This window comes from Calypte anna, chromosome W (genome assembly GCF_003957555.1).
Source record: "Calypte anna isolate BGI_N300 chromosome W, bCalAnn1_v1.p, whole genome shotgun sequence".
Taxonomy (NCBI): Eukaryota; Metazoa; Chordata; class Aves; order Apodiformes; family Trochilidae; genus Calypte; species Calypte anna.
Window position 1 is genome coordinate 3,358,137 of NC_044276.1, and position 25,863 is coordinate 3,383,999.

At 45.6% G+C, this 25,863-nt stretch overlaps 1 protein-coding gene across 1 annotated transcript; it reads left to right on the plus strand.

Moving 5' to 3' along the window:
• Positions 1–261: 261 nt before the first annotated feature.
• Positions 262–25,527, plus strand: LOC115600052 (olfactory receptor 5AN1-like). The gene is made up of 3 exons (XM_030468285.1): positions 262–351; positions 24,679–24,858; positions 25,360–25,527. The coding sequence occupies exons 1-3, from the start codon at positions 262–264 to the stop codon at positions 25,525–25,527; spliced, it is 438 nt and encodes a 145-aa protein (XP_030324145.1).
• Positions 25,528–25,863: the final 336 nt, after the last annotated feature.

Sequence of the window (25,863 nt, forward strand, 5' to 3'; positions counted from 1 at the left end):
TGGTTGTATTAGCAATTTCCAATTTACAGAGTGATATTCCGCCTCCACATTTCCCTGATCATGTGTTGTATATATAATCAGGAAGGCTTGTGGGAGGGTATCTATAAGTGAGGATAAATCATAATCTTTATTATCAAGAGCCTCCTCATGCATTTGCAACCAATTAATCCTTAAGATGAGGCAATGCCGTGCAGGAGGGGGAGGAGGGGGGAGAGGAGGGGTGCTGAGGGCCGGGAACGTCGCCGGGGCCGTCCTCGTCGGATGACGCAGGACGTAGGGGCGGAGCCGAAGGTGGCACCCACTGGGGGCCAAGACCGCCCCCGAAACCGTTCCCACCGGAAGACGCGAGACGTAGCGTGTTGGGGAAACAGTTCAGAAATATACAGATTGTGAGCAATCCTGACTTACTTCAGCTTAGGCTACAGTGGGTTAATGGTTATTGAGGCCTAGTTGCAGCTTTTCTAAAAATGAGCTAATGGGAAAGAGATAACTTAATTGGCAACAGAAGAGAAAAATAATTATGTGAGAAGAGTGGTTCCGTGAGAATGGAATGTGTAATTGGAATACAAAGCCACCTGCATGATATGATGGTGTAAACAAGGCTTCTCTATATGAGTGCAAATTGTTAATAAACGATTTCATACAATCATATTGATGTGTACATGGAATCAATCCTTAAGCCTCCGCAGATTGTTTTCCCACAGCATCTTTGTATTCTCCAGAGGGAGAGAAGCTGGAGAACACAGGCGAGGAATCTTGGAATGCAGACTCCTCACCTCACGCCTGCCTGCCGTGGCTCCCGACTGCTCTGCTACCTTTCCACCTCCGAAGCCTGATTTATCTTCTTGACCACAGTTGCCACTAATTAATCCTCTGCTTCACCTGTCAACACCATCAGTGCCTGCTATAGAGCAACAACCAAGGAAAGAACTGGGACTTGGAGACAAGCAACTAAGGAAACTGCTGAAAAAACTGAAAGAACTGGAGACCAAGGATGAGTATACACCTGAAAAAAAAAAAACCTATTTTTTGCTCCGGGGAACATCCCAAACAACCCAGGGGCACTAATCCATTTTTACCCCCTGATCCGTTCCCTATTCCTGCTCCTTCTTCCCTTAACACTTTAACACCCCACTGCTCCACCTCTTATAGATCCAACATGGGGAGGGGAGGGTGGTGGGGGTGGAAGTGTGTATCCAGTAATCAGATGGAAGGGAATTATTCAAAATGCTATAGTTGAAGGAGAAATGGTTCCCAATAGGAGTCCAATGGTTTTCCAGTGATTGTGGGACCAGAAGGAAGAGGTCAATGGGTTGTATTAGATTGGAAAATGATAAAAGAAGTCAAAGGTGCCATTACACAGTACGGTTTGAAATCGTCATTTATTTAATCTCTTTTGCAACATCTTTTTACTGCTCAATTGTTGACGCCATATGACACAAAAATGCTCATTAATAGTGTTACGGTCCGAGTTATTATTTATATTTTGATTGCAAGGAAAATTCAGCCACTGACTCAGAGACGACGCTTGAATTGACCAGTAACCAGACTGCTGGATTTAAAATTAGTTACAAATTTATTTCTAAACAGGGAAAGCCGGTTATACTAGCAATAAGACCTTTTGTATAAAGTAACCACCTTAATCGATGCTCGTTAAGAGTAACAAAGGGAGAAACAAAAGAGAGAAAATATCACCGTCCGCGCAGGGCCAGGCCTCGGGCTGGAGAGTTGATCCTGGTTCTTCGGGCTGGGAGCTGCTTGCGGTTTTCGCCGTTGAGTCGCTGCTCTGTCTTTCCGTAGCTGGAAATCGGGGTGACGAGCTGAGGAGACGTTGAGCCGAAGAAGCGCGCCTTTTCCCGTCTTTTCCTAGGGTTATTTATGCCCCAAAAAGAAAGGGGGGGTCACTTTATTCAAGATGGCCCTGATACATACAAATCTCCAGGCTTCCTGGGATGAGTCATTTCTTATCTTTGTGTCCTGGAACCCTGCTAGGTTTGGGCGACCAGGTGTCTGTCAGGCATTCCTTGAGATAAACATATGGTAATTACCCGTCGGGTGAAGGAAAAAAACTGGTCTGAGAGACATATTTTATATTTTCAGTTCCACATGTATACCACAAATAGTCTGTTAACTCCTTCTCAACAATTGCATTTCATCATAAATGGCAAATGCTGTGTGAAAATGCAGCTGTGATTCCTAGAGAGAACACGGATGTATATGCAAACACAAATGATTGTCGGTGCTGGTCATTTTGTATGAGCAGATTTGCAGGCACGGTTTCAAACTGAAGTGTTACAACTTTCACAAGAATTGGCGTATAAAGCTTTGCAAACTGTGCACGATCCTGCACATGCAACCCCCTCTTTTACAAATATTAAACTGGGGGGAGCAGAGCCATATTCACAATTTGTGGATCACTTATATTCAGCTATAACATCACATCTGGATTTGTCAGAAGAGATGAAAACAAATTTTTTTTATATGTTAGAATATAACAATGCTAATGAAAAAATTAAACATGCATTAGGACCACTCCCAAAAGGTGCTACAGCAGCCCAATTGTTAGCAGCTTCTGAGCAAATGCTAGAAGCAGATAAAGCTGCTTAAGGACCATCATTGCAATATGGTCCTCAATATTGATGTATACTGTGGTGCATGGTGCAATGGTCTTTTATACAGAGATAAAAAACTTGGTTGGTAATTACACTTGCAATTTTGGTTTGGGAGATTGTACCACTTCATCTTATTTCAGGCTGACTCCACCAGATTTTACTAGCAATAGCATTTAATTTTTTTATCTTCTGGTGGGTGTTGTGGTTTTTTTCTCATATATTGGTGAGGAGTAAGACAAAAACCACAATCATTAGAATGAGTATGCCTTTTCGGAGGCCGAGAGTTGCTGTTCGGAGAGTGAGAGCTGCTCCTGGTACAGAGAGCATCCCCACTCCTGCCTCCGCAGCTGCTTCTCGCCCCCCCTCACGCAAGGGCACAACTCAGATACAACCAGTGAGCATCGCCAGTGTCTCTGCTACAGCTGCAGCTGCTGTCTCTACCCCCACAGACACTGCTGCTGCTCAGAAAAAGAGCCCTGCTGCAGACACCACAGCAGAGAGAAAAAAAAAAAAAAAAAAAAAGGGGGAAAAGAGCATATGCCCTCATGACCTCATGAGAGCACTACTAAGCACTACTTTCAATCAAACTGCTCAATACAACAGTTGGGCCCAGAATGTAATGACAAATTTGAAATTTCGGGTACAGCAGAAAGGGTTCTTGATGCTTCATTTGTACCACACATAGCAACAGGAAAAGCCCTTGGCAATAATTGATAAAAAATAATGAAATACACAAACTAGCCTGTTGCACTGCAAAGCAGATGAACTTAACTTCTGATATTTTAACACAGATGCTAAAAGATGATAGTGTCAGACATGCAGTTTTACAAAATTGTGCTGCCACTGACCTTTTCTTGTTAGCTTTTAGTCATGTTTCTGAAGACTTTGATGGAATGTGTTGCAAGAACTTGTCTGATCATTTGGAGTCGATTCACAACAAAATGCAATTGTTTAAGATAACATGAAAAAATTAACTGTTGCATATACTGGGTTAGATGAATGCTTAAATCGCTTCGGGATAGGGGGATAGCTTGATATGCAAGATATGAAATTCCCCAATTACTTATCTGCTTATGTTCTTTTCAGTGTGATTTTCAGTTCCCCAGGCTGGGAGGTGATCTTTCACTCCTTTACTGGTCCTTTAACTCCGGAGGCATGTGTCCACCCGTTCTCAGCAGTACAGACAGCAGTATCTGTAGTTAATAAGACAAGAAAAGGTCCTTCCCAGAGAGGGGATAAGCTTTCTTCTTTTGATGTATTGCAAATCCCCAGGGGGGTTGTTTGCACCAACATTTCCATTTTCCTAAACTCAACCATTTTCCCAAAATTTCTATATATTTTCTGGTACTTGTATTCTCTGTTATATCATGTTTTATTGGCATTCCCCAACAATAAGACATCCCATATAACATTTCATATGGTGATAAACCAGTTTCACTTTGTGGTTTTGTTCTTATATTTAAAAGTGCCAATGGTAGACATTTTATCCAAGGCATTTGAGTTTCAACCATTAATTTTGCCAATTGTTGCTGAATAGTTTGATTCATTCTTTCCACCCTGCCCGAGCTTTGCGGGTGCCAAAGAGTATGATAATCCAAATGGATACCCAAAGATTTGCATAGTAATTTAATTATTTTTGAAGTAAAATGTGTGCCTTGGTCAGAGTCGATACCATAAATTACTCCATAACTAGGTATTGCCTGATCTACTAAAACCTTTACCACCATCTGTGCCGTAGCTCTCACTACTGGGTAAGCTTCTACCCAGTGTGTTAAATGACCCACTATTACCAATAAATATCTGATTCTTCCTACTTTAGGTAATTCAATTTGTATTTTCTCAAAAGGCCTGTGGGCAATTTTTCTTCCTCCCATGGCTACTTGTTTTAAATATTTTCCTATTAATCTCTTGACAAGTTAAACATCCTTGCCAAAATTTGCCTGGTGTACGCTTTGGTAACATCTTCCATCCAACAGGCAGCATCCATTTACCCTTTTCCAATTTTGGCCCCTATCTTCTCGAATTTTGACAGTTCTTCAGGGTGAATCTTTTGGTCCTTGATATGATGTGGTGAGGTAAATGCAATGTGGCAAATGTATGGTACAACAGATAGTTTACCACCCCCCACAGACACACGTTAAAAATTTACTGTCTTTTGAGCCAGGAAAGACATGCAGCAGGAAGAACTGTTGCCAGGCAGGGTGGGGTTCCCAATTGCTCCTTAATGGAAACCTCAGAGACAGAATCGGCCTGCTAAAAAAGCACAAACTGCAAAAAGAGCCACACGACATAAGATAACCACACAAAATGGGATATATATATATTCTCAACTAACAGATTTTTACCCCAAGCTTAACTAGCTTCTGTTTTGTATCATGCACCTAAAGATAGGACTGCTAATCAGGTCGCCTCTCGATACATAGTCAAGACAAAGATAATAAATTTAGCAAGGTAACAAGGACTGAAAGATAAATAAAAGAGAAGTTCCTGGGATGAGAAAACCTGTGTGTCATCTTTAGCAAGTCTGTGTACCCATGATTTATGAAAAAAAACCCAAAACAAAATAAAAAAACCAAAGAAACAAACAAAAAAGTCCAGAACCCCTTTTTGCTGTATTAAAAACTCCAAGAGAAAAGGGGAAGGCGCAGCTCTCTCTCTCTCCCCCCCTTTCTCTCTCGTTACTCTACCCACCCTCTCCAGGCAGAGGCCAGGGCCCGTGGACGGTGATAAAACTTAATTGCTCTCTTGTTTTTCTTTTCTTAACAACGCTCTCCTCAAAGTGGCTAATTTGTGTAAATTTTCTCCACTTGTAAACTTGTAGCTTTTTTTTTTTTTCTCTTTTAAAGGTGGCGTTGTTGTTTCCTTTCCCTAAAATAAATCTTTGTCTTTTGCTTAAATCATAAAGCCTGTTATTTTTGTAAATTCGTGCAATGTCTATGAGTAGTGGCTAATTTTTCCTCACAATCAAAATATAAAATAATATACTGCATATCCGGATTTTCTTTTCCCTTCTATTACTCGGGAGGATCTGTATACAAATAATTTTTCTCCCTTCCTGTCGCGGTTTAACACTGGCCCGGCAATTAAACCGAGTAACAGAAGCTCTGTATTATTGTCCCTCTCCACCCTGAAAAAGAGAGGAGAGAGAATAAGGGAGAGAGACTTATGGGTTGGAAACTAAACTACACAACTTTAATGAAACAGTAATGATAAATAGGAAAAAATTACTAAATATATACAAATATACAGGAAAATGGTTATCACGTTCCTCCCCCCTCTCCCCCAATAACTCTCATGTCACCACTGAGGCTGCAGGGAGTCCTGGGAAAGTCCAGACTGGACTCCTGGAGTTGGCAGCAGTCGGGAACTGGAGGCAGGAACACACAGATATGGGCTGGCATGGATCAGGACCACAGGCAGACGAACGGACGGAATCCTTCCAGGATGTCAGGTGAAGGAAGGGAAGCAGGAAAGGCAGGAAGGGCAGGCAGCCAGAAGCTGGAAGCATGAAATCTGGCTTGGCCCGCGTGATGCCTCAAATTTATACTGAGTATGACGTATATGGGGTGGAATACTCTGTTTGGTCAATTCTGGCATCTATCTTGTCTGTTCCTCCCCAAAGGAGGGCTGCAGGTGGGACCTCTTTCTTCCTTCTGGAAGGTAAAATGTTTTCCTCAGAGCTGAGCAGTGTCCTTGGCTCTGCATACCAATCTCTTGCAGGAACTATAAACATCAAGTGTTATCAGTCCTAGAAGCACACACTGAGAAACTTGCTGATAATTTCAGCAAGTGCAACTACTTCCAAGAGACTTAGCTAAAACCAATAGTACAAGACAGAAAATCACCTTTATCCTGGCCCATACCAGGACACTTCCCCAGTTCATTATCACTTAAATCTGATCTCACTTTCATTTGGGTTTCTATTACTTGTAGGCAATCATGCTGTAATTTCTCTGATGGTTCCCCAAACAGAAATTGTGCAGGACTCTGCGCTGAAGTTAAGTTCCAAATTAGGAGAGTCTATCAATATGGTTTCATATTTCGGGAGCCGGCTACCTGTCAGCCACTTTTCCGCCTCCTGCTGTAAAACACCTCTAACATTATGGGGGGTATATACTTTCAGTGGTGCACTAAAGGTAACTTTCTGTGCTTCTTCTATAAGTAATGCATTTGCCACCAGAGCCTGTAAACAGGCTGGCCATCCCCTACTCACGGGGTCTAATAATTTTGAGTAGTATTCTACAGGTTTGTTTTTTTTTTTATTCCTGCCCAATCTTGAGTAAGCACCCTATAAGCTGTCTGATTTGATATATTGACAAATAAGAAAAATGTTTTTTCCAGGTCAGGGAGGCTCAATACTGGAGCTTGTATTAATGTTCTTTTTATTTCCTCTAATTTCTGATCGTCTTTTACCGACCATCCAATTTCCTCATTTGTCAACTTCTCATACTAAAATTTTACCTTTTCACTATAACTCTCAATCCACGGCCTGCAATATTCTAATAATCCCAGTAATTGTCTAATTTCCTTTTTAGTTTCTGGGGGTCTTAGAGCAAGTATTCCTGATAGCCTATCAGGATCCAGTTTCTTTTGACCTTTGCTTAGCCAATGTCCTAAATACTTCTTGCCCCACAAACTGCAATTTTGACTTTGACACTTTTAGTCCCTTTTTCCCCAAGAAGTTTAGTAATCTGATAGTAACTTCCCGAGTTTCTCTTTCAGTTTCCCCAGCTATTAATAGATCATCCACATATGGTAACAACCTCACATTCTCGGACATTTCAAATTCCTCTAACAACTTCTCCAAAGCCTGCCCAAATAAATTAGGTGACTATAAATCCCTGCAGTAACACAGTCCACCTTAAATGTTGTCTTCTCCCTGTCGATGGATCCTCCCACTCGAAAGCAAAATAGTCTCGAGACTTTTCATGTAAAGGGCAAGCCCAAAATGCATCTTTTAAATCTATTACGCTGTACCAAATATATTGGGAAGAAATGTGACTTACTAAAGTATAAGGATTTGCTACCACTGGGAATTTAGTGATGACCCTCTGATTTACTGCCCTTAAATCCTGCACCATCCGGTATGTTCCGTTGGATTTCTTTACAGTCGGAATTGGTGTATTATGCGGGGACATGCGAGGTTTCAAAGTCCCTTGTTCTAAAAGACTATCTACAATAGGCTTTAACTTATTCTGCCCCTCCATTGAAACAGGATATTGTTTAATCCTGATTGGGTTATGTGGATGCGTTTTCTGAACTTCTATTGGATCCATATCTATCTTCCCAATCTCTCCCTCTGTATACCATACAGAGGGATCAATTATTTCTCCATCCATTTCTGTCAGAGTACATAAATTAACTTGTAACTTTTCTCCATCACTTTGGATATTTATGTTTAATTTCATGATCAAATCTCTGCCTAATAAATTGTACTCTGCCTGTCCCTCAAAAACTCTTCCAAACCTCTATTGGGCCAATCTTTTAATTTCTCCAGCTTCTTCCTAATGTCTGGGAAAGCTTTCCCATATCCTTTTTAAACTTCTAACATCACTTGTATTAAGGGGAACTTGTCGCAGTGCGATACGGAGACCTGTTTGATGCAAACAAATGTCCGACTTTATTGAATCAGAAGGCGATATTTATACACTAATCTAAGAGCTAATGCCACGTATACATATTGCTGATTGGTGATTTCTACATCTCGTTACACACGTTTTAACTTGATTGGCTACAAAACCTTTAGCAACAATTAACTAACAAAGCTTATCTTTCACACATTCGAGTTTCTTCGCGAATGTTGCTATCGTGCCGAGTCCCTTAATCTAATCGTCTTGCTTACTCCTTAACCTTCGAGTGTCCTAACGTACTGTTCTTTGTGGTTACAAAATATGCTCTAAGCAGCACTGTCCTTGCACAGAGCCCAAAGCTTATGTTGAAATTGTTCTATCAGCAATTGTTCGGTGCTGACAGTCCGAGGCTGTACTGCCTCAATTCCCCCTTCCGATTGGACAAGATAAACTCGTTTCATGGCACGATCGAGCATCCGTTGAAAGCATTGAAAAATACAGGGTAGCAAGATTAGAAAAAGTAAAAAAGCAAGTAAAGCATAACAAACAGTCTTAACCAAACTTTGCAACCATCCCATTAAACCCCATCCTGAAAAAAGTTTATCAAACCAGTCCTAATTATCTTGTGATTGCAAATGTGCAACCCCTTCTTTAAGTGATTGTATTGCAGCATGTATAGATTGAGAATGATCAGAAAGATTCATACAACACATTCCATTAAAATCTTCACAAACATGACCTAAAAGCTAACAATAAAAAGTCAGTGGCAGCATGACTTTGTAAAACTGCATGTCTGACACTATCAACATCTTTTAGCATCTGTGTTAACATACCAGAAGTTCATCTGCTTAGCAGTGCAACAGAATAGCACAATCAACATACAGACGAGGGATCCCATAGTCAACATATAAACGATCACATGAATTACAACATTAACAAAAGCCTGTTATCAATACAATACGAAAAGCACATTTCACACTGCAGTGGAAGGACTTAAACAACTTTTTAGTATGAGGAAGTTCAGATGTCCACTGGCGCATAGAACCAAGGGGGTAGAGGAGGCTTATCCGACAAAAATTTGTCGGGGGGCCCCAAAAGCGTCCCCAGACCCCTCCCGGATCACAGCACGGTGGAGTCTTAGTTTCCTCCATGGTTGCCAAAATGAAACCCAAAAAAGCCTAATAAAATTGTTTAGAGACAAAATTCCAAGCCTATAAACAGCAAAGGCACACACACACTTTTTTTTTTTTACTTTTTTTTTTTTTTTTTTTTTTTCTCTGCTGTGGTGTCTGCAGCAGGGCTCATTTTCTGAGCAGCAGCAGTGTGTGCGGGGGGGAGGCGAGAAGCGGCTGCGGAGGCAGGAGTGGGGGTGCTCTCCGTACCAGGAGCAACTCTTGTTCTCTACAGCAACTTTCAGCCTCCAAAAAGGGATACTCATTCTCATAACTGTGTTTTTCGTCTTACTTCTCACCAATATATAAGAAAAACTAACAACCACCACTAGAAGATTCAAAAATGAAAAGATATTGCTACTAAAATCTGGTAAAGTCACCCTGAAACAAAATGAAATGGTACAATTTCCTAAATCAAAACTGCAAGTATAATTACCAACCAAGTTTTTTATCTCTGTATGAAACACCAGCGTACCATGCACCACAATATACATCAATATTGAGAACTATATTGCAATTGTTGAGAAGGAATTAACAGAGTATTAATGAGCATTTTTGTGTCGTATGGCATCAACAATTGAGCAGTAAAAAGATACTGCAAAGGAGATGACTCAAAACAATTTCAAACCGTACTGCGCAATGACAACTTTGGCTTCTTTTACCATTTTCCAATCTAATGCAACCCATTGACCTCCTCCTCCTGGTCCCACAATCACTGGAAAACCATCGGACTCATATTGGGAACCATTTCTCCTTCAACTATAGCATTTTGAATAATTCCCTTCCATCTAGTTACTGGATACACATTACCACCTCCCCCACTACCCTCCCCTCCTCATGTTGGATCTGGAAGAGGTGGAGCAGTTGGGTGTTAAAGGGTTAAGGGAAATAGGAGCAGGAATAGGGAACGGATCAGGGGGTAAAAATGGATTAGTGCCCCTGGCTTGTTCGGGATGTTCCCCGGAGCAAAAACTAGAGTTTTTTCAGGGGTATACTCATCCTTGGTCTCCAGTTTTGTCAGCTTCTTCAGCAGTTTCCTTAGTTGCTTGTCTCTGAGTCCCAGTTCCTTCCTTGATTGTTGCTCTATAGAAGGCACTGATGGTGTTGACAGGTGGAGCAGAGGATTAATTGATGGCAACTGTGGTTAAGAAGATAAATCAAGCTTTTGAGGTGGAAAGGTGGCAGAGCAGTCGGGAGCCGTGGCAGGCGGGCGCAAGGTCGGGAGTCTGCATTCCAAGATTCCTCGCCTGTGTTCTCCGGCTTCTCTCCCTCTTGGTCCTCCGATGATTCTGGTGGTGTTTTTGGTTGCTTTTGGTTTTGCTTCTCAGTCCCATTTTTACTTTTCATCCAACCCCCAGGGTCAAAGGGTTCTGGGTCCAAATCCACATTCACCATAGCGGCAGTGGTTGGCAGCGGGGGGGCAGAAAGGGGGGCAGATGAAGTAGTAGACTCTTTTCCTTTTAAAGTTTCAAAAAGTGTTCGCCAAGGTGATAAGAGTTTGGCGGTTTCATTATTGCCCCGTGTAGTGGCATCCCATAATTTAACTCCGACCTCATCCCAAAATGTAGGGTCATAAATAGAGACCGAATTGATGTCAGGAAAATGCTCACGAGTCCATTTTAAAACCAGTTTTAGATCATGGCCCGATATAACTTTTTTATCCTTATTAAGTAAAGTCTTTAAAGTATCATAAACGTCTCGTTCTTCTTTTGAACCCATAACAAAAAGAAGGAAGTTTCTCCAAGCTTCACCTACCAATCGCGAGGAGGTGATGAGGTGCACCACAATTATCGGCTTCCTTTCAGCCTTTCTTCTTCAATCCTAAGTTCTTGGAGACCTGCGACCGGAAAATCTTCAACCCGAATCACGTCGGGGTCACCATTTGTCGCAGTGCGAGACGGAGACCTGTTTGATGCAAACAAATGTCCGACTTTATTGAATCAGAAGGCGATATTTATACACTAATCTAAGAGCTAATGCCACGTATACATATTGCTGATTGGTGATTTCTACATCTCGTTACACACGTTTTAACTTGATTGGCTACAAAACCTTTACTAACAATTAACTAACAAAGCTTATCTTTCACACATTTGAGTTTCTTCGCGAATGTTGCAATCGTGCCGAGTCCCTTAATCTAATCGTCTTGCTTACTCCTTAACCTTCGAATGTCCTAACGTACTGTTCCTTGTGGTTACAAAATATGCTTTAAGCAGCACTGTCCTTGCACATAGCCCAAAGCTTATGTTGAAATTGTTCTATCAGCAATTGTTTGGTGCTGACAGTCTGAGGCTGTACTGCCTCAGGAACTGTCACAAATCCTAGTCCTCCTTGATTCCCGCTGAGTGGTACTTCCCTTAAGGGGTACGTTAAAGCAGTCTCGTGCCGACTCTCTCATTCGGCTGCTTACCTTTCATTGATGGAGAAGGTGACGGAGGTATTGCCGGTGCCGGTGGAGTAACCGACGGCGGATTATGCAAACGTGGAGGAGGTAGACGGTCTAAAGGTTCTCATTTTTCTTTATCTTTTCTTTTCTTTTCATTCTCCTCCACCAAAGGTTTTAATGTGAGGAGGGGCATGGTAGGTAAAGTAGAATTCTGGATCCATAAGTATGCATAGTCACTTTCTTCCTGTGAAAATGGTTTTGGCCAAATTGTCATGCAATATTGCACTAATTTCACTTTAGTTTTTCCTTTTCTTTTTTCCCTTACGATCTCCATATTTAATCATAAGACCTAAAGGACTCTCCGGAGGAATATCTGGTACCTGACTAGAACTCTTCAAACTCTGTCCCATAATATGAGGATTTTACTAGTGGCAATCCTCTCGCCCTTGGCTGCTTCAATAAGAGTGTCTTGCAGGTGGCTTAAATACCTTATCACCCACCCACAAATCATATAGGAATTGCTTCGACCCTTCACCGGCCAAGTCCCTCATGAGAGATTGGAATTGCGATTAGAAGACCTCCACAATCTCTACAGAACCAGGTTCCATCTCAGTCACACTCTTACACACACAAGCAACCGAATCCCACCAAACCGAATGGAATACACCTTTAAAATTATGGCCCCGTCTTCTTCGTTCGGATCTTCACACGCAGAATTACGGGCAAAACACACTGCAGTCCACAAAAGAGCTCATCATAAAAAAAAAAAATAAATTTTTGCTTATATCATTTTCGGATTCAGGATCCTGTCAGTGAAGCCAGGAGCCCGGAAAGGAGCCACCAAAGATCGGTGGGGCGCCCCCCCAATCCGGACCTCAGTACAAACACTGAGAGGGATCCCGGATGAACCCCCAAATTGTTAAAAATGACCGAGACTCAATATTCTGTAAATGGTTTAATTTAATTAATGTTTGAAATTGCAATGAACAAAACAGTGCTGGGTGCATGGGGAGTCTCTGCTCCACTCACACAGACCCTTCTAAAATTCTAGAATTACCTTATATTGATTACAACTCTATGAATAATAAAAAAGGGTGAGTTCACATATATATTCATAGGGATTACATCATGTTATTACAATATTCATGATAGGCGGAGTCTGGGTGGAGTCTAGGCGGAGCCCTCTCTTGGGGAGATATCGGGCAGTCATTAGGGGGTCTTTGGATGAAGTAAGAAGTCTTCCTCAAACTTGAACCCTTTACCTTTCTTGTTTTCGCCGACTTCATGATCTTGTTACAGAGCAAAATTAGACTCTAGCCATAATTTTTCCCTTATCTGCTGGTTGTGGCATTTTTATGTTGTCTCTGTGAAGATGTTCACATTCTTTTGGTGCCTAGTTAGCCTTGGCAGTGCCTTGTTTTAAGAAAAAGGCCCACGCTTCAATTATCACCGAGACAGAAGTAAGTCTCTTTAAGGCCTTGATTTGCTTACATTGTTTTTGTGAAAAAATTATAGGTCTCAATTGCTTTGTCTAGCCCCATATTCACTTTCTTCTTAGTTTAATTCTGAATTTACTGGTTAGGAATACAAATTCATTAACATCATATATCACAAGACTGATGGGAAGGAGCACTCCCCACAGCTCCCCACAACTTATGTTGGTCACAGCCTTGAGTGCTGGGTAGAAAATTACAGACTCACGGAAAGTCAGGGGTTAGAAGGGACCTCAAAAGATCATTGAGCCCAAACCCCCTGCCAGAGCAGTGTCACCTACAGGAGGGCACGTAGGAACAATTCCTCATGGGCTTTGAATGTCCCCAGAGAAGGAGACTCCACGGCTTCCCTGAGCAGCCTGCGACAGTTCTCTGTCACCCTCGCAGCAAAATAAATTCTCCTCGTGTCTACATGAAACCTCCTAAGCTCAAGCTTCTGTCTCTTACCTCTTGTCCTATCATTGGCCATAACTGAGAAGAGCCTGGCACCATCCTCCTGGATCTCTCCCTTTACATATTTGTAAACTTGAAGGAGGTCTCCCTTCATTCTCTTTCAAGCTGAAGAATCATAGAATCATAGAATCATAGAATCATAGAATTAGCCGGGTTGGAAGGGACCTCAGAGATCATCTAGTCCAACCCTTGACCCACCGGAGCAGTTGCTAGACCATGGCACTGAGTGCCACATCCAGTCTTTTTTTAAATGTCTCCAGGGACGGAGAATCTACCACCTCACCGGGCAGTCCATTCCATAGCCTAATCACCCTCTCCGTGAAGAAATTCTTTCTAATATCTAACCTAAACCTCCCCTGGCACAACTTAAGACTGTGTCCTCTTGTCTTGTTGAAGGTCGTCTGTGAAAGAGTCCAGTTCCCACCTCGCTACAGCCTCCTTTCAGGTAGTTGTAGACAGCAATGAGGTCTCCCCTGAGCCTCCTCTTCTTCAGGCTGAACAGCCCCAGCTCTCTCAGCCTCTCCTCATAGGGCCTGTGCTCGAGTCCCTTCACCAGCCTGGTTGCCCTCCTTTGGACCTGCTCCAGGACCTCTACATCCTTCTTAAACTGAGGGGCCCAGAACTGGACACATACTCGAGGTGTGGCCTAACCAGCACTGAGTACAGGGGAAGAATCACCTCCCTGGACCTGCTGGTGACGCTGTTTCTGATACAGGCCAGGATGCCATTGGCCTTCTTGGCCACCTGGGCACACTGCTGGCTCATGTTCAGTTTCTTGTCAATGCAGACTCCCAGGTCCCTTTCTGCCTGGCTGCTCTCTAGCCACTCTGTCCCCAGCCTGTAGCGCTGCATGGGGTTGTTGTGGCCAAAGTGCAGGACCCGGCACTTGGCCTTGTTGAACCTCATCCCGTTGGAATTGGCCCAGCTCTCTAGTCTGTCCAGGTCCCTCTGCAGAGCCCTCCTGCCTTCGAGTTGGTCCACACTTCCTCCCAGCTTGGTGTCATCTGCGAATTTGCTGATGATGGACTCAATCCCTTCGTCTAAGTCGTCGATAAAGATATTAAACAGAACTGGGCCCAATACTGATCCCTGGGGGACACCACTAGTGACCGGCCGCCAACTGGATGCAGCCCCGTTCACCACCACTCTCTGGGCCCGGCCCTCCAGCCAGTTTCTAACCCAGCACAGGGTGCTCCTGTCCTAGCCACGGGCTGACAGCTTTTTCAGGAGAATGCTATGGGGGACGGTGTCAAAGGCTTTGCTGAAATCCAGGTAGACCACATCCACCGCCTTCCCCTCATCCACCAGACGGGTCACCTGATCATAAAAGGAGATCAGGTTGGTCAGGCAGGACCTGCCTTTCCTAAACCCATGCTGGCTGGGTCTGATCCCTTGCCCATCCTTCAGGTGCTGTGTGATTGCACTGAGGATGATCTGCTCCATAACCCTGCCAGGCACTGAGGTCAGGCTGACAGGCCTATAGTTTCCCGGGTCCTCCTTCCGGCCCTTTTTGTGGATTGGCGTGACATTCGCCAACTTCCAATCATCTGGGATGTCCCCCGTGAGCCAGGACTGTTGGTAGATGATAGAGAGAGGCTTGGCGATCTCTTCTGCCAGCTCCCTCATCACTCTTGGGTGGATCCCATCCGGTCCCATAGACTTGTGGGGGTCCAAGCAGCTCAAGAGGTCACTGACTGTGTCCTTCAATATTACAGGGGGGCTGTTTAGATTTTTATCACCTTCTATAGGCTCCAGAAGCCTGCTGTCAACAGGATAACCTGTCTTTCTGTTGAAAACTGAGGTAAAGAAGGTGTTAAATACCTCAGCCTTTTCCTCATCTTTGATAACTATATTCCCACCCATGTCCAGTACAGAATGAATGTTTTCCTTGCCTCTTCTTTTGCTATTGATGTATCTGTAGAAGCATTTCTTATTGTCCTTCACAGAGGTAGCAAGATTCAGTTCATGTTGTGCTTTTGTCTCTCTGATTTTCTTTCTACATGACCTGACTATATTCCTAAATTCCTCTTGAGAAGTTAGCCCTTTTTTCCATAATTGATAGGCCCTCTTCTTAATCCTAATTTCTTTCAGAGTCTGCCAGTTCAGCCAGACTGGTTGCCTTCCCCGCCGGCTCGCCTTCCGGGACTCTGGGACAGCCTGTTCCTGTGCCTTCAGAATATGCTCTTTGAAGTATGTCCATCCCTCCTGGACCCCTCTGTTTTCAAGGGCTGTTTCCCAGGGTATACTCTGACCTAGTCTTTTGAATAGTTCAAAATCTGCTCTCCGGAAGTCCAACACAGAGGTTTTACTGACAACCCTCCTTGTATCCCTGAGTATTGAAAACTCTATTATTTCATGGTCACTAAGTCCCAGTCGTCCATCAACCACCACATCTCCCACCAGCCCCTCTCTGTTTGTAAAAAGAAGGTCAAGTGGGGCTCCGTCCCTGGTGGGCTCATTTACTAGTTGGAGCAGGAAATTATCTTCAATACACTCTAGGAATCTCCTAGACTGCCTCCTCTCTGCGGTGTGGAGTTCCCAGCAGATGTCTGGTAAGTTGAAGTCACCTACGAGAATAAGGGATGATGATTTTGAAACATCCTCCAGTTGCTTGTAGAATATTTCGTCGACCTCATCATCCTGATTGGATGATGATCCCCAGCTCTCTCAGCTTTCCCTCATAAGGGTGATTTTCCACTTTTCTATCATTTTCCTTCAGGTCCAGACATTTACAGGAGACCCTCTGGATTATTATCATTTGGAGAATGCTGCTGGAACCTTTCCTCTGAAGTAACAAAAAAAATGAAATATTCCCTTGAAAAAAAAAAAAAAAAAGAGAGTATTTTTTATTAGATGCACTTTGAAAACTTCCTCGTTTACTCCACCAAGAAAAATTAACACACAAACAAGATCTACAGGTTTTGAAGATGTAAAGGCAATTACAAAAAGTTAAACAGTTCTTTAGGACATTTCAGAGAAGAAGGAAGAAATTTCTCCAAGTCAAAGTCACAACAAAAAAATTTGAAGCACCTCAAGATATCAATGGACCCCACTGAGCCTCCCAGAGCTCATTAATTAGGGCAGGTGCTGAACAGCCCCTGGGGGGCAGGGAGGTGGGGGGACAAGTCTGAGCCCTCAAAATGACCAAAAGGAATAGAGCTGGGAGGAGCTGCCAGGGGCATCTCCAGGACCTGGGCTAAAACCAAAGGTGGGACCTGGGCCTACCTGAACTGGACACTGGGCAGGAGGATTCTATGGAATGGACTGGAGGAACCTTGAAGATCATCAAGTCCCATGGCAGGTGCTGATGTGGCACTTTTGCACATGGGAATGTTGAAAGGATGTGAGATGCTGGGGGAAGCCAAAGCAGGGCCCTGAGGGGGCCCCAGGGGGATGATGGGGGTCCCGGGAGGGGTGGGGGATTTGGAACGTTGGGACCCCTGTCCCACGAGCAAGTGCTGTGCATCAGAACAGGAAGGGGGAAGCAGGGCTAGCGCTGGCTCTCTGGCTCCTCTCCACTGCCCTGCCCTGTGTCCGGCCGTCAGGGTGTCCCTGTGTCCCTGCCTGGGTGCAGATGGCCATGGAGGCCTGGGAGGGTGGCAGGGCTGGTTGCACAGTGGGCCAGCGCTGGGACTTCAGCCACCAGCAGCTGGACCACAGCCCCTGGCACCGCACCGGGCTGGACCCTGTCAGGGAGCTCTGGTACCGGCAGCAGGAGGCCGGGCTGCTGCAGGACATGGGGCAGCGGCTCAGCCTGTACCCAACCACCCTTGGGCTTGGCCTGGCCAATGAGTGGGGAGAGGTGGCCCCTTTGGGGAGCAGGGAGAGCTGCAGCAGGGTGCAGGGAGGCCCGGAGCCGTGGCAGGAGCGGGAAGAGCCGAGCCCAGCCTGGGAGCATGGAGAGCCCAGCCCAGGAGCAGGAAGAGCCGGGCCCATGTTGGGAGGGAGGAGAGCTCTGTCAGCATTCAGGGAGAGCCAATCCCAGCCTGGCAGCCAGGAGAGCCCAGCTCAGGGACAGGAGAGCCAGGCTCCTCTGGGAAGCAGGAAGAGCCACAGCTAGGCCAGCCCAGTGCCAGGGCGACGGAGGGGAGATGAGGATCCCCCCCATACAAGTGACAGGGCAGCAGGAGCCAGTGGAGAGGGGAGCACAGACCACACAGCCCTGATGGCATTTAGTAATGGAAAGAAAGAAAAATTTTGGGGAAAATCACATAAAATAGAATGAGAGATAGACACAGAAGAATAATAGGGCTCACATAGCAGTGAACAAGTAAGAAGTAGACAAAACCAAGTTCTAATTCTTGGGAAAAACATCCCAAGTAGGACACAGCCTGGCCTTGAGACAGGCCTGCAAGATACCTGCAAGAGAGATGGGAGTGATGGGAAGGAGCAATCCTCACAGCTCCCCACAACTTATCTTGGTCACAGCCTTGAGCACTGGGTAGAAAAGCACTGAGTAATGATATCCATTGTATTAACATATTAATGAAGTATTACCATACAGAAATACACACCCATAAGCTAGAGGGACCCCTGCTAGCAAAACGTTCCTTTACCCTTTGAGTGACATTTTTGAGCATTGTCATTTTGAACAGGAATGAGGAACCAGTTTACCAATCAAAGAATCATGGTAAAGAATTTCTCAATAAAAATAAAATAACAAAAATAGCCCTCATGGTAAAGAATTTCTTAAAATATCTAATCTAAAAACTCACTATTCAAATTTTAAACTGTCTTCGTTTAGTGCAGTGTTATTTTAAAATCAGGGGAGGCCACAGAGGAGGCTCCTGTGAGAAGCTTCTGGAAGCTACCACAGCTCCAGTCCTGGCACCACAACCCAATGCTTCTGATCTCTCTTTTTCTATCGGAGTTGGACTCTGTAGCCTCCCAAAACTCGAGGTGCTCTAAACAGAAATAAATATTTAAGAATGAATTCTGTTCTATGAGCAGAAACAAGAAGAGAGTGAAATGGAAATGAAGGAGAAGGAAGAACCTTCAGGGCAGTAACCCTAGCCTTGATTGCTCATTGTCCACCTGAGTTTACACCTCAAAGCAGTGAATTAACAGCCTCTTATCTCCAGGGCCTGCAAGCATGTGTTGAGGTTGGGTCAGCACCACCCAGCTGTGATGTGTCCCCTGCCCCTTGTCCATGCCACAAGCCTGATGTCCCCAACCCCCTAGGAAAAAACCCTAATGTTCCCATCCCCCCCAGGACACAGCCCCCCTGCCAACTTACAACCTCACCCCCCTGGGTCAGGTTGGGTCCCACCCCCTAAAGCCCCTCCCCACCTTTCCTTCCTCTCCCCGCTGCTTCCCGCGATTGCGCTGCAGCTCCTGGGAAGTTTTGCTCCGCTGCCCCAGGGCTGCACCCACACCCCCCGCCCCGCAGACGGGACCCCGCAACTGGTGACAGCCAGAGCATCGCCCCCCCCTCCCCACCTCCCTGGGCTGTGGCCCCCCTGCAGGTACTGGGAGGTCATGGGAGGGGGGTGGTTATCCCAGTACTGCCCAAACTGGGGGTGAGCAACACAAGATGGGGAGGGGGCGGAGGATGGGTGAGAGGGGGGAACTAAACTTATCCCTGGGGTGAGGGTGGTGGGATTGGCAACCCTCCAACTCATCTGGAGAGTGGAGGAGCTGTGATTTTATCTCCCTCAAAATAATTTGGGGGGAGCCCAATAAATACTGATGGGCAGGGCTGTGATATGGGACCCCAAAGTCATGCCAAGGGTTTGGGGTCTGCAACTGGGGACCCTCAAACAACCCTCGAGCCAAGGATAAGGATGGCAAGTCCAGAATCCTTCCAGGAGACATGAAAACCCCAGGGCTTAGGACCCACAATTGGGGACTCCCATAGGAGACCCCATCTCATCCCACTGGATGGCAGCTCATCCTGCATGTGGGTTCAAAAAGGGAGTCCTATAAGTCATGGTGGGATTTGGTACCATGACAGGGGACCCAAACTCATATCAAAGTGGTTGGGTGAGATACAAGACTCCAAAATCACCCCAGGGATTTAAGACAGCAACGGTGGAGTCCTAAATTACCTCTAAGAGTGTCAGCACAAATGGGTCATCACAGCTAAAGCCAGAAGTGGCTCAAAACCCCAGCACCCCCTGCACCACACAGTGGCACCTTTGGGTTTTGGTTGCCAGTGTAGCTCCTAAAGATGTAGTAAAGAATGATCAGTAGGTGTCCAACTCTATGGGTAACCTATCTATTCCACCTAGCAGTCCATTTTCACCTATAATATGTTTGATGTAGGTTTTGGCTGCCACCAACACACAAAAAGCACAACCCCTACTTGGTCACTATACTATGGCTTCTTTCTCAAACACGGGATGACTCCATCAGGGAAAAAACCTCACTGGGTGTCCTGAGGATAGGAAAGATTTTGGTATAAGGGTAATTTTGAAAATCATTGAAATCCATACAGAGAAAAGTTGGACATCAGCAAGGAATGCAGGAGAATGTTTAGGATATGAACAGCCCATCTCCACCACCAGAAAATCCATCAGGGTGAGAGACCCCAGAGATGTCCTGACTCCGGGAGAAAGTTTAGCGACAGCTTGGATCTGGTTCAATGGTAACACCATCACACAGGCACCATGTCCTACACCTGCCCTGACTGTGGGAAAGGTTTTCGATGGAGATCAGTTTTTTTCCAGGATCAACGGATCCATACAAGTGAGAAACACTTAAAATGTTCCAAGTGTAGGAAGGAGTTTAACTGGAGTTCCAATTTATCACAGCATCGCTGCATCCACATGGGAGGGAGTCCCTATAAGCGTCTGGAGTGTGGGAAGAACTTTACCCAGAGTTCCTCTTGATCACGTCATCACCGCATCCATACAGGAGAGAAGTTGTATCCCTGCACTCACTGTGGGAAAGCCTTCTAAAATAGCACCTCTTGGATTAATCACCAACATGTCCACACTGGGGAAAAGCCTTACACGTGTCCCCAGTGTGGAAAGGGCTTCACAGCCAGCTGGGGTCTCTCCTATCGCCTACGGATCCATACGGGTGAACGTCCCTACAAGGGTCCTGAGTGCGGAAAGACCTTCAGGCAAAGCTCCCATTTGAAGAACCATCAACGCCTCTATACCAGTGAAAAACATTAAAGCTACACCCAGTGCAAGAGGAGATTTTACTGGAAATTAGATTTCATCTGTCATTACTCAACCCATCACAGCCATCACCAAGTAAGAAGGGTCAAGTTGACCTCATTTTCCAAGCTCCAACACAGCAATGGTGATTTCTTCATCTTCTCATGCAGAACAAAATGGAGTCACATCAGGAACCGCTTCATATCCCACCCAAAATTTGAGTTTTAATATTTGTTTCAGCATCATGAAGGGTTTTTTTTTCCAAATAAGGGAAAAACAGAAAAGTATTTACAATTATGATACCGTCTAAAAGGGAAGTGGCAGGATGGGGTCCTGGACACTTTTCCTGCACAGCAGGCTGGGCGTGCAGCTGAGGGAGCAGTAGAAGAGGGAGGCAGCAGACTGCAGGACAATGCTGAGAGCAACAGAGCAGGATCATCTCTACTACACGGTTTTTAAATCCTTCCAGGGATGGTGGTTCCACCACCTTCCTGGGCAGACCGTTCCAACCCCTAACTACTCTCTCAGTAAGGAAATTCTTCCTCAGATCTGACCTAAACCTCCCCTGGTGCAACTTCAGGCCATGTCCTCTTGTCCTCTCATTGTTCACTTGAGAGAAGAGGCCAGCACCCACCTCAACACCACCTCCTTTCAGAGAGGTGTAGAGAGCAAGAAGCTCTCCTCTCAGCCTCATCTTCTCCAAACTGCACATTCCCAATTCCCTCAGTCTCTCCTCATAGCACTTGTTCTCCAGCCCCTTCACCACCTTGTCGGTGCCTGTAGACTCCAGGAGCTGGCACAGCTCTTCAGAGCGCTACTGCTCCTTGCCTGTCAGGAGGGATGCTTCATGAGCTCTCCTGAAACCCCTGTGAAACCATGGGTGATGTGATGGGACACCTCGAGCAGCCTGCAGTAAGGCTTCTGTCAGTTGTCTCCTGAAATAAAAGAATTACAACTTGGATTTTTTTTCAACATGATTGAAAGTGTTGGTGAGAGCTCAGTGAAAAGAATCTGGCTGAAAATCCCCACAGCATCTTCTTTGCTTGATTGATTTCTTGTGAAGCACTAGTTTTACAAAAATTGATATTGTGTAAATTTTTCATTCTTCTTTAGTTTTTTTATGCTCTACTGTTATGAAGTTTGTGATCATTGTACATAGTTACTGCATATAATGCCACCAATTACTCTCTAAGTTGGAGTGCCCTATCCCAAAAGACATCAGTTTGTCAAATGCACCTTTTGAACAATTGAATTGGAAATGCTTCTGGAGAACTAAATTCACAGGTACATCAAGTCCCAAGAATGTTGCTACAGAACCTTTAGCTTTGGAGGTGACATTGCTTGAAGAACAAGGACTCTGCACATCATACAGATCACCACTGCCTGAACTGAAGAAGCTGGAGTGAAGATGCTAAGCTTGTAGCCATCATGATATCATTGCCTTATGATATTGCCTTATGATATCATCATGCCTTATGATATTTGGACTCATGGGGTGAGGGGATTGGACTGTTGAGATGTCATTTGAGTACATGGTTTTTGTGATCCAAGCAATCAGCCTTTGTGATTGCACAGCCTGAACAATGAAGTATCTATTTTTGTGCCTTTTTAATATATATATTCATACATACTTATGAGTGATTTGTGATCCCTAAAACTTTAATTGTCAGAGGAACAGAACTTATATTTTGACCTTAGAGAAAATAACCTTGAGTGTCATTTAATCTTAATCTGATCAAGGGGTATTTGGATGGTCTCAGGAGGCTGTCATTCTTTGTTTACCATCAGAGGGTAACTTTTCCCTCAAAGGGAAACTCTGGCCTGGGAGATGGAGTCTCCTCGGGCTGTTGTCTGGGTCAGGCTACGGGATGTGACAGTCCTGTGCTGTTGTGCCAGCAGCAGGTGGTTGTGCTGGAGGGTCCTGACATTTCCTGTAGCCCCACAGGGCTGTGCTTGGCCACCAAATTTAGTAGCTGCCATGACTGAGGTTGGACCACCCCTGGCACCTCTAGTGTCACGCGTGGCTTGCAGGGGAAGAGGAGGGAAAGGAGATTCCCCCTGGCACTGCCTGGGTGTCCAGTGGGACAGTGGGAGAAGCAGAGGTTGTGTCTCTAGAGAGGAACTGGCTGTGCTCGAAAGAAGAGAGAGGACATGAGCAATGACTTCAGTGTGTGTCACATTGGGTTCCTGGGGAGACCCAGGGACAGCTGGAGGGAGCCCCGAGAGAGTTGAGCAGGTGGCAAAGTCTGGCGCTGGTCCTGTGCTGCTGGGCCACGCTCCTGAGACTGAGAGAGCTGCTGGCAAGCAGAGAGTGCTGCAGAGAGACAGCTCTGGGCAGGAGCAGCTCCTCTGCAGAGCACAGCAGGGCTGAGGGCACTGCCTGCAGGCAGCAGGGCAGGGGAGAGGAGGGAGAGAGAGGAGAAAGGCAGCCTGAGCTGAGAGTAGAGCTGAGAGCTGCCTGGGGGAGAAATCTTAACAGCCTCTGCCATGGTGAGTCTCTGGCTGCAGGCTTGGCTTTCCTCAGGCTGCACTTCCACTTTCTCTTGTTAGGGTGGGAGGAAACCTCATCTGGGGAGGTGAGATCAGGGGCTGTGATTCCCTACAACATCACCCTCCTGTATGCTAGGAACCTCATCTAGTGCTTTCACCCTCCTTTACCTCAAAGATATATCCAGCATCACCTTCCCAGGTTTATCAGGGTCTGTGTGACAGCACAGCCATCAGCCAGCCTGTGGGGTCTGGGTTGTTGGGCACATCCTCCTCCATCTGCTCACACAAGAGGTGAAGTGCATCTGTGCTGCCATATGCCTACCTCCCCCTGCCCAGGGGCTGGAGGTGCCTGCCAGGCATTATCAACATCTGGGAGGGGTTGTGCACGGCTGGGGGAGGGAAAGGCTTTTCTGAGTGCCCCTCTGCCTCTCTCCATGCCCCCCTCAGCTGCTCTTGCTCTTGATGTCAGGCTGGGATGGGGAGTTTCAGCTGCAGGAACAGCTCTTGTGGCTCCTCCCATGCAGATGGTTTCAGGCAAGGAGGTATCCAGCTGTGCTCTGCCCTGGGAAGCTCTGGGCAGTGCAGTCTGAGTGAGGCTGGGCAGGGAGCTGACCTCTCTTCATCAGATGCCCTCATTCCATCCCTGGGCTCTCTCCTTGGGGTGTCTGTCCAAGCTGTGAGCTGCCTTCCAGGGGGCACAATGAGACTCGTGTGTCCTGGGCTGGAAAAGGGGTGCTGTGACCTTGAGACACTGAGTGCTCTGAGCTGGGTCCCTCTGCTCTCATCAGGGAGAGACAGATACACAGCCCAGCTCCCCCTTCTCTGCATGCAGCTGCAGGCAATGCTCTTTGCTCACTCTGTTCTGCCTGAGTGCTGCAGCAATGCTGAGGGTTTCTGATACACAAGAACACTCCCCAGAGGAGATGGGGTAAGCTATACAAAAAAACTCCAAACTTCTAAAACTGAATTGTCTTGTCAGCAATCTTTTATGCAGGGAGGAGAGTATCTGAAATGCCTTTGGCATCACTAACAATCACATATGAAAAAAGTCCACTCTAGGATTGCTCCCTGTCCCCACAATTCTCTTTAAGCCCATGTTGCACAGCTGGGACAACTCCTTTGCAGCCTAAGAGTCCCTGGCCTCTTGAAAGAGAAAGCAACAACCATGGCTGAAGAAAATTGCATCTTTTTAGGATTGAGAGGGGGACTTTTTCATAGAATTGTCTCCTAAATTATTGTGTTTCCTCTTGAAACAGCTCTCCATGCCTTTTAAAAGCAGCCGATGTTCAACAGCAGCTCCATCAGCCAGTTCCTCCTCCTGGCATTTGCAGACAGGCAGGAGCTGCAGCTCTTGCACTTCTGCCTTTTCCAGGGCACCTACCTGGCTGCCCTCCTGGGAAACGGCCTCATCATCACCACCATCGCCTGTGACCACCACCTCCACACCCCCATGTACTTCTTCCTCCTCAACCTCTCCCTCCTCGACCTGGGATCTATCTCCACTACTCTGCCCAAAGCCATGGCCAGTTCACTCTGGGATAACACGGACATCTCCTACAAGGGATGTTCTGCAGAGGTCTTGTTCATTTTATTCTTCATTTCAGCAGAGTTTTATCTCTTGACCATCATGTCCTACAAACACTACGTGACCATCTCCACACCCCTGCACTATGGGACCCTCCAGGGCAGCAGAGCTTGTGTTCACATGGCAGCAGCTGCCTGGGGCACTGGGTTTCTCCATGCTCTGCTGCACTAGACCAATACATTTTCCCTGCCCCTCTGCCAGGGCAATGCCTTGGACCAGTTCTTCTGTGAAATCCCCCAGATCCTCAAGCTCTCCTGCTCTCACTCTTACCTCAGGGAACTTGTGCTTCTTGTGGTCAGTGCCTCTTTACTATTTGTCTGTTTTGTTTTCATTGTGGTGTCCTATGTGGAGGTCTTCAGGGCTGTGCTGAGGATCCCCTCTGAGCCGGGAAGGTACAAAGCCTTTTCCACATGCCTCCCTCACCTGGCTGTGGTTTTCCTTTTTATCAGCACAGCCATCTTTGCCTACCTGAACCTCCCTCCATCTCTTCCCCATCTACTGGACTTGGTGGTGGCAGTTCTGTATTGGGTGGTTCCTCCAGTGGTGAATGCCCTCATCTATAGCTCGAGGAACCAGGAGCTCAAGGGTTCTCTGAGGAAGCTGATGACTGATATAGACTGCCTGACTTCATCTGCAATTGGCTGCAGGTGTATGCCATGAACTATCAAGTTTGTCTTTTCTCCTTTTCCTTTTTTTTTTTTTTTCTTCCATTTTTCCACCTTGTAAGCTATTCTTTTTAAAGAAATATCGATAGTATTCCCCTCCTCATTTTCCACCCATTTTGTGTGATACAGTAACTTTATGTTAATAGGGTAGTGGCTTGTATTAAGTGAAATAAAGGAACCTTCAACATTTTTTTTTCTTTGAGATACCTCCTAAGTGCAGCAGGAATGAATGGGAAGGGAATGTAATGTCATTATTCATCCTTCCTACTTTACTATCCACCCATCTTTTATGGCTGAGAAAGAAACTTTGTGTAAATGGAGAGCCTCCACT

Excerpts from the sequence above, each read along its gene's own strand:
- LOC115600052 (XM_030468285.1), top strand. The coding sequence starts at position 262 with ATGACGCAGGACGTAGGGGCGGAGCCGAAGGTGGCACCCACTGGGGGC. Across the intron at positions 352-24,678 it reads CCCACCGGAAGACGCGAGAC|GGAAACGGCCTCATCATCAC; the intron begins GTAGCGTGTTGG and ends GCTGCCCTCCTG. Across the intron at positions 24,859-25,359 it reads ACAAGGGATGTTCTGCAGAG|CATCTACTGGACTTGGTGGT; the intron begins GTCTTGTTCATT and ends CCATCTCTTCCC.